Source organism: Mesitornis unicolor, unplaced genomic scaffold, assembly GCF_000695765.1.
Source record: "Mesitornis unicolor isolate BGI_N332 unplaced genomic scaffold, ASM69576v1 scaffold19177, whole genome shotgun sequence".
In the NCBI taxonomy this organism is placed as follows: domain Eukaryota; kingdom Metazoa; phylum Chordata; class Aves; order Mesitornithiformes; family Mesitornithidae; genus Mesitornis; species Mesitornis unicolor.
In genome coordinates this window covers 4,994-20,294 of record NW_010197284.1, presented here as the reverse complement: position 1 = coordinate 20,294, position 15,301 = coordinate 4,994, and the positions used below count along the sequence as shown (strand labels likewise).

General features: G+C 38.7%; 2 protein-coding genes across 2 annotated transcripts in view; both read left to right on the top strand.

Moving 5' to 3' along the window:
• The first annotated feature begins 2,305 nt into the window (after positions 1-2,305).
• On the top strand, positions 2,306-10,435 carry LOC104544024 (solute carrier family 2, facilitated glucose transporter member 11-like). Its single transcript, XM_010188761.1, has 12 exons — positions 2,306-2,329; positions 3,744-3,842; positions 4,281-4,441; positions 6,013-6,137; positions 6,382-6,511; positions 7,085-7,233; positions 7,811-7,998; positions 8,146-8,256; positions 8,736-8,837; positions 9,000-9,075; positions 9,768-9,895; positions 10,232-10,435. The coding sequence occupies exons 1-12, from the start codon at positions 2,306-2,308 to the stop codon at positions 10,433-10,435; spliced, it is 1,497 nt and encodes a 498-aa protein (XP_010187063.1).
• A 2,569-nt stretch (positions 10,436-13,004) lies between these two features.
• Positions 13,005-15,301, top strand: part of LOC104544026 (macrophage migration inhibitory factor-like) — a 4,945-nt gene continuing 2,648 nt past the window's right edge. The window contains 1 exon segment of the mRNA XM_010188764.1: positions 13,005-13,112. Coding sequence (XP_010187066.1) covers positions 13,005-13,112 — 108 coding nt within the window.

The following is a 15,301-nucleotide window of genomic DNA, read 5'->3' as shown; positions in this document are numbered from 1 at the left end:
GTTGCCTTGTGAGAAAACTTCTGGCCTCCACCAATGTTTCTTTCCCAGCATCAGGATCTGCCTTAGGGGACAGCCAACTAGAAAAAAAGGTTTTGGTGTGCATAGTCTTCCATGACTGGAGTTTTTCATTATTCCTGTCTTTAGTATTGAGAGACACTCAAGACTTCTAGCTAAAAGATAATCCATGAAACATGAAGTGTCCTTGAGGTCAGAAAAGCTCAATAATTTTGTAGTGTTCCATATATATACAACATGATTAAAAACTACCAGTCATTTGGAGACAACTAACAATATAGAAAGGAAATCTCAACTTTTTGCCAAACAGAATGCTCTTTTCCTAATGAGCCATTCTGAAAACATCCTTCATTCCATTCCAAGGATATCTGAAGTCTTTGGAAACATAAGCAGAGTGGCATCGTGTAGCATTGCTGGAGTGACTCTGTAGTCAGCCACTTCTCTGATCTCAGTTATTCATTAGATGTTATTAGGAAAGCCTTTCCCATAAGATCCTCACCAGGAAGCAAGCGGATGCCCTATGGAACATTAATGTGACAACGAAGTGGAACAGCTATTTAGAGCACAGGTCAACCTTCGCCTGTGCCCAGTGGAGCAAAAGCTGTATCGTGGTAACAGTCTGGTCAAGGGATGAAACAGCAAAAATATATGGTTCAAATATACATGGAAGGTAACAGAGACAAAAAGGACAGACATTCAGAAGTTTCAGGAACACTACATGTATGTTTTCTTCCAGAGACATCAGCTGATAGGTAAGATATGTCTCAAATACTGACACTAACTGAGGCAGATATAAACACTTAACAATTGGATCAGTGAACTGCTGCCAGCTAGACACAAAAACCATAGATCTGATCTAGCTAGCCTGCATTAAGGAAGGCCTAGAACAGCTTTGCACATGTGTCACACATGACTGTTAAATTTCAAGATAAATGACTGAATGACCTGATGTTGTGAGATCTGTTGTCCTGATCACAACTATGACTAAACAATGTCTGTAAGATACCTGCTAACTACTTGTTAGCACTAATTATGAAACTACACATCTAATAAAGGGGCCTTCAGCACAGTGTAAGTAATAAAAGATGCACATTACGTTGTTTCAACTTTGTATGACTTTACAGAAAAGGAAATTCATTCTTAGCCTCAAAGAGACAGTTGCATTTGTGCTCTAGCAACAGTTTATCTGCTGGAGAACCTAATCTGGAAAAAAACCCACTGTGAACTCTCAGCCCACATCAACAACGAAGTCAACTTTATGATGAGGACTGCATAACGATGGGAGAAATGGGTGGGTGGTGCTACATGCTGCAGTGCAGTCATTAGCTAGAGAATCTGTGAATATTCTTTGCGTGTGATATATTTTCTAGTAAATATGACTGCTTGCATCCAATAAGCCCTTTATGATTTCTTCATCTTCATCTTAACTGAAGTGTAAATGGCAAAAGATAACCAAGACATTTACCAACTTTATACATACAAACCCCTCTTAATTATGAAATAAATTAAGTTAAAGCCTGAGAATTTTCTGTCTGAAGGAAGAGATATCAGTTCAGCTATGGACGTTACAGGACACATTCAAAGCAATCTTTTTTTCATCACAGACACAGAAATATATGTACTGATTAATGGAAATGCCAGACAAAACTGTGCATGATGTTGAAACTTCCTCTATCGGCAAAGGAAAATCAGCTACTATTAAATATTTAGCTGGTCAAACCTGGTGTGTCACTGTAGATTCATTAAGTTTGCACTCCACTCCAAAATGATGGAGCATTTAAATTCCTTTAAGTAATTATTAAGTTACAATGTGCTCCAGTTGCCATCACATGAAGAGAAAATAGCTCTTTCCTGTTATATGTCAAAGTCCTATAGTTCACTGTCCAAGCCCTATCTAAGACTCCCGACAGATAACTTTGTCTTTCTGTTTCTCAGCTTATACTGAAAATTATGTGAACGATGATTATTGGAATCCTGTTTAAAATTTACATCTCAGTTGCCCATAACCCTACCACATGACGGAGTTCATAAAGTACACACATTCCCCACAGAGGGGACCATCTTGTTTACTTGGGCTAGACACAACCATTGGTTGAAATATTTAATCCAACAATTCTAAACTTTGTACAACAGCTGAAATATGTGTAATTAACTCAAAAAACTTTGAAGTAAAATTTAACTTCAATAACATGGGACTAGTTCACTGGCACTGCTATTGCATAATGCGAGCATTTGGTTCTTTTGGCAGGTACTTGCCAGTAAGCAACAGGAATCCTCCCTTTCATAGGAGATGGCTACCTTTTTCTCTGACCTGGTGAGTATCTGGGCACTTTTATTCAGGGCTTTGACTTTATAAAGGACAAACCTAACATAATACTAAAGATCCAGATTCCTTAAAGTTTATAAGTTCTTCTGGGACAGAGACCATCTTTCTCTTCTGCATTTAAACATCACCAAGAACAATGGGGCTTGGGACCATGAAAATCATGTTGTGTGGTCTTTGCCATGCAACAAGATAAAATAAAATAAAGGTAAGATAAAATAAAATAAAAACTAACAAAATCCTGGCAGTTCCACCCCTAACAATCCTACTGTACTTTTGTCTTCTGAATTACTGAAAATACTACTAATTATTAAGCACTCTAATTATTTCCCAAAGTAATGAATAGACTAACTGTACTGCAAAAGGCTAAGAAATTCATGACATAGGCTTTAAAATAAATTACTTTCCTCATTTAATTCAAATAAAGTTTCCATAGTCTTAAACGGGGAAGAAGGGACTATTTTTATTAACTATTTCTTGCTCTATTTCTCAACTTCCAGTAAGAAGCTATTTTGCTTCTTGCAGTAATAAAATTGTTAATTTGTACACCTAGTGAAAAGAAAAAAAAAGGAAGACTGAGAAGGTGAGTTCTTAATCTGTTTGAATGCTTTTGCCAATTCGTAAATCCACTGAACTTGAGACAGGATTTTTAAGGAAATTTAGTCTTCTGGTCCATAGCTTCTTGGTTCTTGTCAGGTGATAACTTGGGAAATCCAGCTGTGGACTAATTAAGTCACAAGCTCTTGAAATATTGACCTAAGAACCATAAAAATGAGCATTCTTCTAAGTATCTCCCAGTCCAGCATTATTTGCACTTGCATTACTTTGTTCCAGCCTGACTGCATTTTCTACCAGCTTATCTTTATCCAAGCACTGATCTCCAAAAAGCTGTGAGCTCATGAAGTTGAATGTTAAAAGGATCTTTTCTTTTTTATGCTTAAAGACACAACACAGTCAGAAATTAAAGCAGGGAGTACAATAAAATGTTGCTGTACTTTTGTGGCATAACATTATGGTTTGAGATACATAAATTACAGCAGATTAAACACAAAGAAACTGATTCCTTCTTTCTCACATCCAGGACTGCCAATCTGTCAGATATTGCAGGCATACAGTGAAAGTTCTACTACCAGGAACATCTTTTAAAACTCTTTCTCCTTCTTGCAAGAGAAATGGTGGATTATCACTCTTTTACTACCACTTAGTCTTGCTGTAGCGCTGTGACTGATGATTGCACTTTACCTGTAAATTAGAGGTATTTTGGAAAAATGTTTAAATCCAAGAGCGTTTGAAGTGGACAATGCAGGTTTCCAAGGGGAAGGGCAAGCGTGGCTACAAAGACACTGACCCTGCACAAATCTAGACTAATGAGAAGCTGATAGAACATTTTATTCTTGCTTTGCAGGTTCAGTTCCGGGGATTATTTCAAATGATCTTAGTACTGGGAATTGGTGGTAGTTTCCCATATGGATTCCATATTTCTGTGATCAACTATCCTTCTGTGGTAAGTAGTCATCTCTCTGAGGTTGAAAACAGAAAACAGAGAGCTCTCTGTTCTCCCACTCAAATCTCAAATTGACTGAGCATTCAGCTGATACATCTATGCCTATTCTTTGGCTAACAGTAACATCAAATGTGTAGAGAACTTTTTCTCTGTTAAAGAACAGAATGGCACTTTCCGTTTTAAATAATTACCACATAGTATACAAGCTTCCAAATAAAGACAAAACATGTACTTTTAGCATGGTTCATCAGGAGGTTTACTGACTGATACAAACTTGAAGATTTTGCAATGTGATCTCAGCTAACTTGTTTTACTAAGAAAGTTAGTCTCAGAAGAAGACTAGTATTAGAACCACAGGCTAGATCTGAAGTACAACAGTCAAATAGTATGAAGAGATCTTATACCCATTGTCCAGACAAATCTCATTTGATTTTTCAGCACATCAGGAAGTTTATTAATGAAACCTGGATAGACCGTCATGGCTCTCCCCTCCATCCTGAGAAAATCATGCTATTGTGGTCCTTCATTGTGTCTGTTTATGGGATAGGAGGATTCCTGGGGAGCCTCTGCTGTGGCTACCTGACTACTAAATACAGGAAGTAAGTGTTTCTTGTAACAGGTCAACACTCAGAAAGTGCAGGGAAATACCAAGGTGCTTCTTGTTGAAGCAGTCTGATTGAAGACTAAATGGATTTGGTTTGCTACCACATCCACCTCTTTCAAGCAGCAAGCAGTCTTTTATCTCATTTATCTGCCCTCCCCAGTGACCTATACTTCTGTAAAGGATGATTTCATCAACACATCACCGGATCAGTGACTCTGGGAGTAGGAGCATAGAGTAACTGCCTCATGTTCTCTTCAAGATCCCATATGACTCTCATAAAGATCTCCCAAATTCTACAATCGGGAAAAAAGGAGCTGTGTGTCTCATGTTGTGACATTATATGCAGTTACTCTAACCACCTGGAAACCACTGTGTGGAAGATATTCTTAAGTGTCAAAGAAAAGCCATATTTCCACTTAAATACACTCATTCTGGGGTGATGACACTATATTAAACATTCATATCTACTCTAGTGAAAATATGAGCAGAATCGAAAAAAAAATTGTCTGTAACTACGATGTAAAGATACAAACAGTGCCTAAAAAAATTATCCAAGAGACATATCTGTTCTGGCAATCCATTATACTGAAAGTCAGTTCCAAACTGTCCTTCCCACTGGATGGAGAAAGGATTCCTCACCAGTCTGCTCTGTTCTCAGTGCTTTGTGTGTAACACCACTAATTTCATTTGCAGAGAAATTGGCAAACATATCTACTTGGTGTGACCCACTTAAAGATCTGCTCCACAACCCACTGATCCAGAGGCCCCTCATATGGGTCTCAACAAACCATCTTAGCCCGCCTGCAATTGTGTTCTTTCCTATCAGGTAAGTGCCCCCAAGAAATTTCTTGTGGGACACTGCCTTATCCCACACTCAGAGGGCCTCCCAAGACTAGAAAAAAGAACATGCACTTCTCCCATGGATTATCTAACACCCAAAAACCTAACTGCTGAATCCCAGTCTTCTCAACACAGGACCTCTGTGAATTCCTAATATATGCAACAGGACTCTTGCCTAGAATTATGCAAAACACCTGAGTGCAAAAGACTTTGAGTTGAGCCTGAGACATCAGGGTTGTGAACATACCGGCCCACAATTCACACCGAGTGTCTTCTTAAATATGACTCTAAAAACTCTTTCTGCCATCTCAGATCACATCCACTTAGTGAAGAGTGTCTTTAATACAAGCCATTCTAGAATGGGACCTGTGGGCTCAGATTATTTCTGGGGAATAATCTGATATTTTAGGAGGAGTTCTAGCCATTTAAAAATGTTAGTGACAAGCTGGGCTAGTTCTTTGATCTCTTTCCCCACTCATACTGTGGAAATGCTGATGAAGTGTTACAAGTGTTTAAATTCTAAGCTAAGAAATATTAATGAATTAAAATCTGAAGGATCCTGAAATTCTGAATAATCACTTAGAATATTCAAAGTCAAAATTATTTCAGCCATTCCTCAAAACAGCCGGAATGGCTGTACCATGTCACAGCAAGGTTAGTCAAAAGAATACAAGAGGTTCTTATTTCACACTAAACTCTCGTGGGCTTTTTTTTTTTTCTTTTCAGAAAAAAGTGCCAAATGTGCACTAACCTGATCATGCTAGTAGCTGCACTTTTCATGGCCTTCAGTAAAACAGCCAAATCCTTTGAGATGATTCTGGTCGGACGCTTTCTCTATGGCATTGGTACAGGTATGTGCTCATGCCAGTGTGGAGAGCAAGCATTCTTGCTGTCCCAGGATAATCTCTACAGGTATTGTCACTCTTGGCGAATGATTTTTAAATATAATATACTAGGTACTTCATAAAAGTGAAAGATATCATCCCTTTTGCAAGAAATTTTAATTCAAATACCAGAGTGAATGTAAACAATGGAGTCAGAATGTTTAACTTTCCTAAGCATTTTAACAGTCATTTATTCTCTTCTGTGTTGAAGGTTTTTCTCTCAATATACATCCCCAGTACGTAGGAGAGATTTCACCCAAGAAGCTGCGTGGATTTACCAACTCCACAGTTGCTGTTTTTCTGACATTGGGAAAACTCACAGGACAGGTTGTTGGACTACGGTAAATTTTCCAATCTTCTTATCAGATTATACTAAAAGTAGTAGAAATCTTTCTATAACCTTATCCTCTCACCTAGTCAGTGACTGAGAAGCCCTCTAATCTTCCCCAAAACAGGCCTTAGCTTATGCCAGAAGAAAAGTTTTGATCATATTTGAGGCAAACATATAGTTTTAAATATAGGAGACAGAAAATTAATTACTAATAATCTCATTTCTTCTTATTTCCACACCCTTTCTACTAGGGGACTTCCCCTTCAGAATTTACCATACTTATATGAAAAGTCTTATCAAGATGTTTTGGTTCTGTGGTCAAACAGTGGTCACATGAGTCTCATCAGATCTCTAGATATTTCATTAGATCCTAAAGATATTATCAAAGTTTTTCAAAATGACAACTCTTTAAATTGTCAGAAATAAAAATAGCCAGATTTGTGAAATTTGCCAAATTACCCATTCAGGTTTTTGTTCTACTGCACACTTGAATGGAATTTGAGCAAACTTCATCCCTCAGAAAAACTTCCTGAACATTCATTCCATTATTTCAGCATAATTTTGTTTCACATACACTTTCCAGGGAGATTTTAGGAAGCGAATCTTTGTGGCCATGGTTGTTAGCATCTAGTGGACTTTCAGCATTGGTTCAACTGGTTACCCTCCCATTTTTCCCTGACTCACCATCCTACCTCCTGATACAGAAGGGTAATGAGGAAGCCTGCAGGAAAGGTAGAGTGTCTGCTTTCCTCACCTACTTCACTTCATTTGGTGTGTTAGAGTGACAGCCTCGGCAGAAGTCAAGAAAACGGCGGAGCTGTACAGCTCAGTGCAGTGCCATGGAATAATAGCAGAGGTAGTTCTGAACAAAACACTTGAGGTACCTATGGTAATACATCTGTACTAACCTGGGGCCTCACTCAGTCTAATTTAATCAGTTAGACAAGAAAGATAGATGTATATTAGCATGTTGAACATTTACCACTTCGGTGGGCACTACTTTATTTCTTTAAAAGAAATGGTTTAGAGAGCACTTTTTTATTAAATAAAATGTACCTTAAATGTTTACTTTGTTTACAATTAAGTCAACTCAACATTAGAAAGATATGCTATGCTGACAGCCAGTGAGAAAAATTCTTCCGTTTGCCAACTGCCCCAGAAGCAACCAAACGGCAGAAGCAGACAACACCAACACCACCACCACCTACACCAATGGACAGACAGACAGAAGGGTTTAATGTAACCCCTCATAATGGAGCTATACTGCTATACTGGTAGAATAATCCACTCCTCTCTTTCTACTCAACAGCCATCAGGAAGCTCTGGGGAGAAGGAGACCATCAGGCAGAAATTGATGACATTATGAAGGAGAAGGCAGCAATGACGAGCACAAAAACCTTGCGTGTCCTTGAAGTAATAAAAGAGAGATCTTTGCGCTGGCAACTTTACATTTTGATGACTGTCATGACCACCTTGCAGCTCTGTGGAATCAATGCAGTTGAGTGTTCCCTTTATCCCCAGAACAAAAGACAACTCTAGGCAGCATTACAAACCCTTCTAAGTCAATGTTATTACACCAGCTCAGAGCTGCATCACAATTGCTACACTTTTTTCACAGGTGCATTTCCTCTCTGCATTTTTCAGATATACTTCTATTCTTTTGAAGTATTCCACACAGCCAAGTTTGAAGAATACCTCATCCCATACGTGTCCCTGGGAGTTGGGCTGTGTGAATGCTTATCCTCTATACTGTGTGTAAGTATTATCAGACTTGAGTTTGAAGGAAAAAATTAATGTGGTCAACAATTGTACTTGTCCTTACTTATAACTAGGCTTGACAAAAATACACAAAACCTAAGACACACCTTCCTGCCTCTGCAAAATCACATGCAGGATAAAAGGCAGTTCTTTTCTCAGGTTGTTTGCACGACTGTATGTCTATAGACTCATTTTTATTCTGTAAATAATTTTCTGATGTTCTGGATTAGATGTGTGTACATGTGTGTGCACAATTCAATATATACCAGCACACAAGAAAGGAAACTGTCTAACAACAGCCTAGGGTTGTCTAATAAACACAGCTTAATAATAACAAATTAGCTTTGAAGATACTCTCAGTTGACTTTGATTTCTGGCTGTTCAGATAAGTCTTCTGTGAAGAACACATGGAGAGGAGAGGAATTATTTTATTTGGGAACCGGGATTTATGACTCATGTTCTTTTATGCTTTTCAGAGCACCCTTATAGACCGATTTGGAAGGAAAGTGCTGCTGTGGGGAGGATACACACTGATGTGTTCTGTGCTAGCGCTTCTTACCATGACCCTGTCACTGCAGGTAAAGAAGGAACAGACTTCTGGCTACTTACTCAGCATCAGCCCACCTTTCTGGTCTTACCTCACAGGACATGTGCAAAAACTTGATTCAGTGGCAGAAAATACAGAGCTTTGCTATTGTCATGTATCTAACATTTTGGTATTGCTGGTTTCTCACTTTCAGCATCGATTTTTCTGGATGCATTACTTCAGTGTTATCTTGATCTTCCTATTCGTTATCTTCTATGGAATTGGACCATGTAAGTACACCAATGGCAACATTGGGAAGAAATTGTGTACTGTATTGGTTGGTGACACAGCTGGCAGAAGAAGAACAGATTAGGCCCATGGGAAAAAGTTCTGGAAAGTAAGGAGGACAGGGCAGATATGTGCAATTGGGAGACAGGAAAAGGATACAAACACCTCAAATTTTATTGCTGATCACAGGATCTAATAATTTAAAATGCAATATCATCTTCTCCAAAGGGTTTGAGACAGAAATTTCGAAACAATTTTTTAAAATACTCAGCTAAACCCAGGATTCTAGACATTGCCAAGTATATTATAATCTTCATTGACTTAGCAAGTTAAGCTTTATGCCTACCAACATACTTCAGGTAGAACTGACCATAGGAGACAAAAAGGGAGCTGGTTTTATAAAATACTGTGCTAATAATGGCTACCAGTGCAACATGGACCTGTGCAGATCCACTGGCACCAGAAAAAGGATGCCAGTATGTACCAGATAAACCCAAATTAACAGCTGAAGTCCTAAATTAACAGCTGTAGTCTCTTTCTGGAATCAAGGTCTTTCTCTCTCACAGTAGGGGCTACCTGCCAACAGGCCAAATATTCTGCCTGGCTGTCATCTTCTACCACTGCCATTGTGAGGATCTTCAGCACAAGCAAGAAAACAAGTATACCTGGTTTGTGCTTTGCTTTTCTTTTTCAGCTGGAGCTACTATATCTATCATGGTTGAAATCTTCAGCCAGTCATTCAGACCTTCAGCCTTTCTGATTGTTGGCTGCATCAACTGGATGGGACTGTTTGTCCTTGGGATGATTTTTCCATTGATTGTTGTAAGTGACTCTAACTGGATCCCTCTCTCTAGGCTAATCAACCTCTGAATGCTGACTGGGAGAAAATAATAGCAATAAATTGCAATGAAATGTAAAGTTTAGAGCTCTACCTGAACACCAAAACTGCTCAGGAATCCCCCTAGACTGCTAGAAGAGCAGCAGTTGGATTCAGGTCAAACATGGCCAGTGGAAACTCCTGCGTTTATACCTGTCTTGGTTTGTGTATTGAGCACGTCTTTGAATTTTAGTTACTAAGACACAGACTTGCACCCAAGGGCAGGGAAATAGAAACAATATGCTGATTTTCCTTACACCGTTTCCCACTTCTGCTTACAGGATAACCTTGGACCCTTCTGCTTCCTTATCTTTTTGGGAATCCTTGCTTGCTCAGCAATTTTCATCTACCTGTATCTCCCTGAGACCAAGGGAAAGTCAATCATGGAAATAAAAGCAGAGTTCAACAAGCTGAACTTTGGGAAAAAAGAAACCTCAGTCTCTGAAAATAATTTTCCTAAGGAAGAGTTCTGCACCAAACTCTGAATGTTCAGAGGAGAAATTTGCATCTCTTAGAAAAGACAGGAAACAATGTTGCAACAGAACTAAAAAGGAAACATTAAAAACAGACTGAAAGGTCTTCTGTGTCTTGCTCCCTTTTTCTTTTTTCTTATTTATTTTTTTAAATAGATACAAAATTCATTATGCTAGAGATTTATTTCGTGACTATATCTAAACATTTTCACAGGAAATGTCACAACTCAGCTTTAAGATCTACTGGATATAAAGAGATTTTTTTCCTATTAATAAAAATACCAAACCTTTCATGATAGTTCACCTTATGAACTTAAAACATTTTGTTAACAGTCCATAGAGCCCACATCCTGCTAGAAAAACATACATAGAGGCTCTGCTCACAGGCCTGGGCTCATCCTGAGTCTCAGTTGTTCTCCCTTGTTCCCGGGAGTCCTGCCCAGTACCACAGGTACCTGAACAGTTTGTTTATGAGGTTTCCTAAATGAGAGCTCTCTAGCTCATAATCAGGAAACTGCTGACAAATAGCTCAGAGTATCAGAAATAGGAATGACCAAGTGAAACAATTTAAGAAGACAAACCAAGGGAAGGAAGTATTAAGAAGTCTAAATGACCATCAGTCATGAGGCTGGAGAAACACAGAAGTCTAAAATATTTGACTAGCAGGCTGATAGGTGAAAATCTAGATATGTAGTTTAGGGTGACCTGAGCAAATATGGATTCAAAACTTAGCACAGTAAATGAAGAAAAAAAGGTTCCAGCCACGATAACAGAAAAAAATATTGAAAGTTAAATTGTATTGTGCAACAGTCCTTCTGGAGATGTAATGAAAATCTCAGTGGAGAACATCCTAGTAACTCTAGGCAGGGAGAGCAACCTGCTAAACAGAGATTTTATTGCATACAAAAGAAGTAAAATGGCTGCTATAAAAGAAAGCACACTCCCAAGAGCATCTGTGGTGTCTAAGGATCTGATTTCCAACCTGGTACATCAGCTTCTGGGAATTACATCAGATGTTTTCAGAGAAGAAAGAGTTTGCTTTGGAAACGTTTCTCTTGTTATGTAAGCAGGCTGCGAATAACTAGTGATTATTGTACCCAGCAGAAAAAATAGGTTGTGAATTTCATTGGAAATACAGTCTAAGTTTTTCTAAGTGACCACTGATGAGTATAGTATGATTTCTGACTAAATGTTTTTGATCATGCCACCTGCTTTCAACTAATCACTGAAGAAAATAGTCATCAATATTACAAACAGCAGTTCCTCTCCTTACAGATGGAGCTGTCATTTGAGTTTGTTTATAACACTTTAACATAGGAAATACTCCATGGAAAGGCTGTTTGTATGAACAGATTCTATTTCTGGATTTTTTTTTCAGGATTTTCATTATTTTCTGAATGTTTTGGATACAAGACTGTAGATGAACACTGGCGCATAGTAATTAGTCTGCTGGGTTTTTACAGCAAGGGTGCTACAGTGAAAGAACTGTCTTAAAATCAATATACAACACACAGTCAGCTTAAGCATGTTCATACAGAAGTTTTCACCATTTAAAAGTATTTGTTTAAATTACATGGTTGTAGTACAAGTATTTAGTCCAAGCTATAGAAAGCTCTCCCTCTTTTGGGGGCAACAGGGTAAGCAGAAAAGCCCTTAACTCACAGAAACTACTGGGCATAGAGGCACCCATCATCTTTTACATGGAGAGATTAACAAGCCATTTATTTGATCCCCATCAGTGTCTTCAACCTGCTTTCTCCACACACATCTCACTGTGAACACCCTCTACCAAAGGTTGTATGACCCCTCTAAATGACTTCTCTCAGTACGACTTGACTAGGTAGCAAAAAGAACTGACCCCAGCTCTCCCGCGTACTCCACTCTGGATAAAACCTACTCATTTTAGAAATACTGTGGTTTTGCGATCTCTCAGGAGATCCTGTTGACTATTATGGGACTATTTGCACAACAAAGGAGCAAGCTGAAAACAAGCCTACTCTGAATATGTAGAATCCAATGCTCATCACAGAGGAAAAGCAATGCCCTGATTTTAAGGCATCTTTGTCATGACTTAGTCACAGTTCAGAAAAGGTCTCTACAACACATGCTACTGGGGTTTTTCTGTTATGGTCTACTCCACAGAAAGAGTTCCAGACCTCACAATTAAGGCATCTATCTAAGTTTTTAAAATAATTATAAGACTTACATAAAGAGGCGCACTACAATTCTCCCACTCTCAGTTTCTGAAATGCTTGCCTTTTCCTGGTTTTCACAATCAGGCTGTATCCAAACATGAAGGGTCATTTCAGATGCTTTGATTTCCAGAGCACAAAAAGCCCACTTTCCTCCCTAGAAAAGCTGTGCACTGACTGTCTGCATTAGCAGCCTGTAAATGGCCCATACAGCCTCACCTCTCCCGAAGCACTCCCACTCCTCCAGGTGCACCTGGGGAAGGTACCAGGAACTATTTAAAGTCTCCTGAGGCACCTACTAGCATAGTGGAGTAAACTATCTTGCAGGAGGGTTAGAAACAAAGCTTTGAATAAGGTGAGCTGGAATAAGACTCTCTTGCAAACCAAAGATGCCTAAATTCATTGTTAATGCAAATATAAGCAAGGATAAAGGTCTAGAGCCTTTCACAGGGAAGCTCACCCAGCAGTTATCAAAAACAATGGGCAAACCAGCATAGGTAAGTTCAGATGCTCAGATATTTTTCTTATTTAGTCAGTTGTGTCTACACTATGAGCTATTTCTCAGTGACAACCTCTATAAACTAATATACCTAATTGTGACACCAAATTGCTTGTAGCCTAGTGGCTACAGCTGAAGAAGAAAATAAGGTGTTAGCTTACAAGGACATCTAGCAAAAATACCCATGTGACATCCTGCTACTTGTAGTCAAAATACCAGAGTAAAATCTGTCTGCTGGTTTCATTACCAGACTGAGGGATTTTTACCTCCTAAAACCCATGGCAACATGCTACTGAGGTAAAGTACTGAAATGCCAATTAAACACATCTAGCATTGAGGATTTTACAAGGCTTTTCTTTTCTTAATTCATCCTGAAAGGTCACTAGTTGTTTACTGAAGACTGTCGATGAATATGAAAAACAAAGTGAAAGCCTCTCTATGGATCTGTAAGCTTTATAACATGAGCTACTCCTCAGTTGCTGCAGCAGCAGTAACTTAAGTGAATTACCTATAGATTTTTAGCAGTTTGGTGAAGTACACTTTTGAAGTATTCATTAGCAAATGAGTACTTTCATAAAATGTTTCTTATTTTACTTTGGGAGTCATGCTCTGAAACTGTAAAAAGAATGAAGTTCTGGTGCCTACAGAAAGGATTTGGAGGGCTTCCCAGTGAACCTTTCTCTGTGCACTGAGACACCTGAAGTTTTTGAGCAGAGTTTTGCTCTTCGTGGAAACAGCGTTCTGAAAAGGCAGTCACCTCAGACTACTTAAGATCAAAACAGAGGTCTCTGAACCCCATAGCAATAGGTAGAAGCATTCTCAAGAGAGAGAGTCAAAAAAGAGAGAAAAAAACAAACAAACCACAAGTAGGATAATTGGGAATACTAGAACAAACTTCTGAATGTCTTAAAAATGATAAGAGGAAAATTGTGAGCAGCTGGCACGGTTTTGTCAAAACTGGGAATATTTTAAACAGTCCCACAGCAGTGTCTTATGCTCAGATCTAGTCAACACTTTCATTTATGACTCAGTGGACTAAGGTGTGCAGATGACAATAGCTTGTATGCAAGAGAAAGGAGACAGAGTAAGAATTCAAGAAGCAAGTAAGACATATCTTCTCAAGTCAAAAAGCTTGCTGTCAACAGCTGATTTGTAAGTCAAACTGCACAAAAGACAAAGAATAATTGATTAAAGAGTGAAGGATCTGGGGAACTATTGTATGTTACAACATGAATAAGAGTTAAAATGAGGCTTGGAAGCAGGGGGGTTTAATTTCTGTTGTGCCCAAGGTAGAAATAAGCCTCAGGAGTCGTCCTCCATCCAGCCCTTTACTCGGGCCCTTCAAGCTGAGAAAAAGGTAGGCAGATTAGAGGTGCACCAAAGGAAAAGCATTAAAGAAATAAGAGACTATAAGGATCAACAGACATTCTGACTCTTCTAGGAGAAAAGACCAAAGAGAGGCAGTTGTAGAAGACAAGGGAACATTTTTATCCCTCCCACCACCCTTACTCTGTGGCATAACGCAGGGAGCAGCCAGTTTAACGTGCAACAAAATTTCAGCTAGTTCTTAGAGGAAAACTTCAAAAGTTTGTGAATTCCAGTCAAGTTCTGCATTAGATTTGTGTCATGAATTCCACCAGTGGTGGGTTGGTCAATAGTGCTGACATTTCTTTGACCAATTAGAAATTCTCAGTTCAGAACTGATACTTATAATATTTTTACTCATTGTTGTATGGCTGTATAATTAAAAGACTGTTGTATGTGGTTGGATGTTCTCATCAAATTGATTTGATGTCGAGTTAAAAAGCCAATTGACCTGGAGAAGCGTGGTTCTACTGTGTCTCTTTCAGGTGGATTGTTTGGCAGATAACGGGTCTCTCTCTCTCTAGGGACAGTAATGGAGCTCTGTGCAATCAACCAGTCTCATTAAACATGTAGGAAATCAATCTCTGCCAAATTTGACCAAAGTTAGTTATCCTGGGAAATGGTCAGAAGCATGTTGTAGGCTTGTATAAGCCTTACCTCCACAGAAAGCAGGCTTAACTGTAAATGGGAGTAAGATTTTGTTTTTCCCCAACACAGGCAGTAATATAATGAAATCCTTATGTAAAACTGATGTGTTGTATCTCTCTTCAAAAAAAACCACTTTTTTATCAGTCTAGCAAACAAGTACTTGCTGTTGGGGGG

What these genes read in the sequence shown, in the direction of transcription:
- LOC104544024 (XM_010188761.1), top strand. Translation starts at nt 2,306, where the DNA reads ATGGCTACCTTTTTCTCTGACCTG. An exon ending in CTGACTACTAAATACAGGAA is followed by an intron (nt 4,442 to 6,012) that starts GTAAGTGTTTCT and finishes TTTTCTTTTCAG; the next exon opens with AAAAAAGTGCCAAATGTGCA. An exon ending in TGATTTTTCCATTGATTGTT is followed by an intron (nt 9,896 to 10,231) that starts GTAAGTGACTCT and finishes TTCTGCTTACAG; the next exon opens with GATAACCTTGGACCCTTCTG.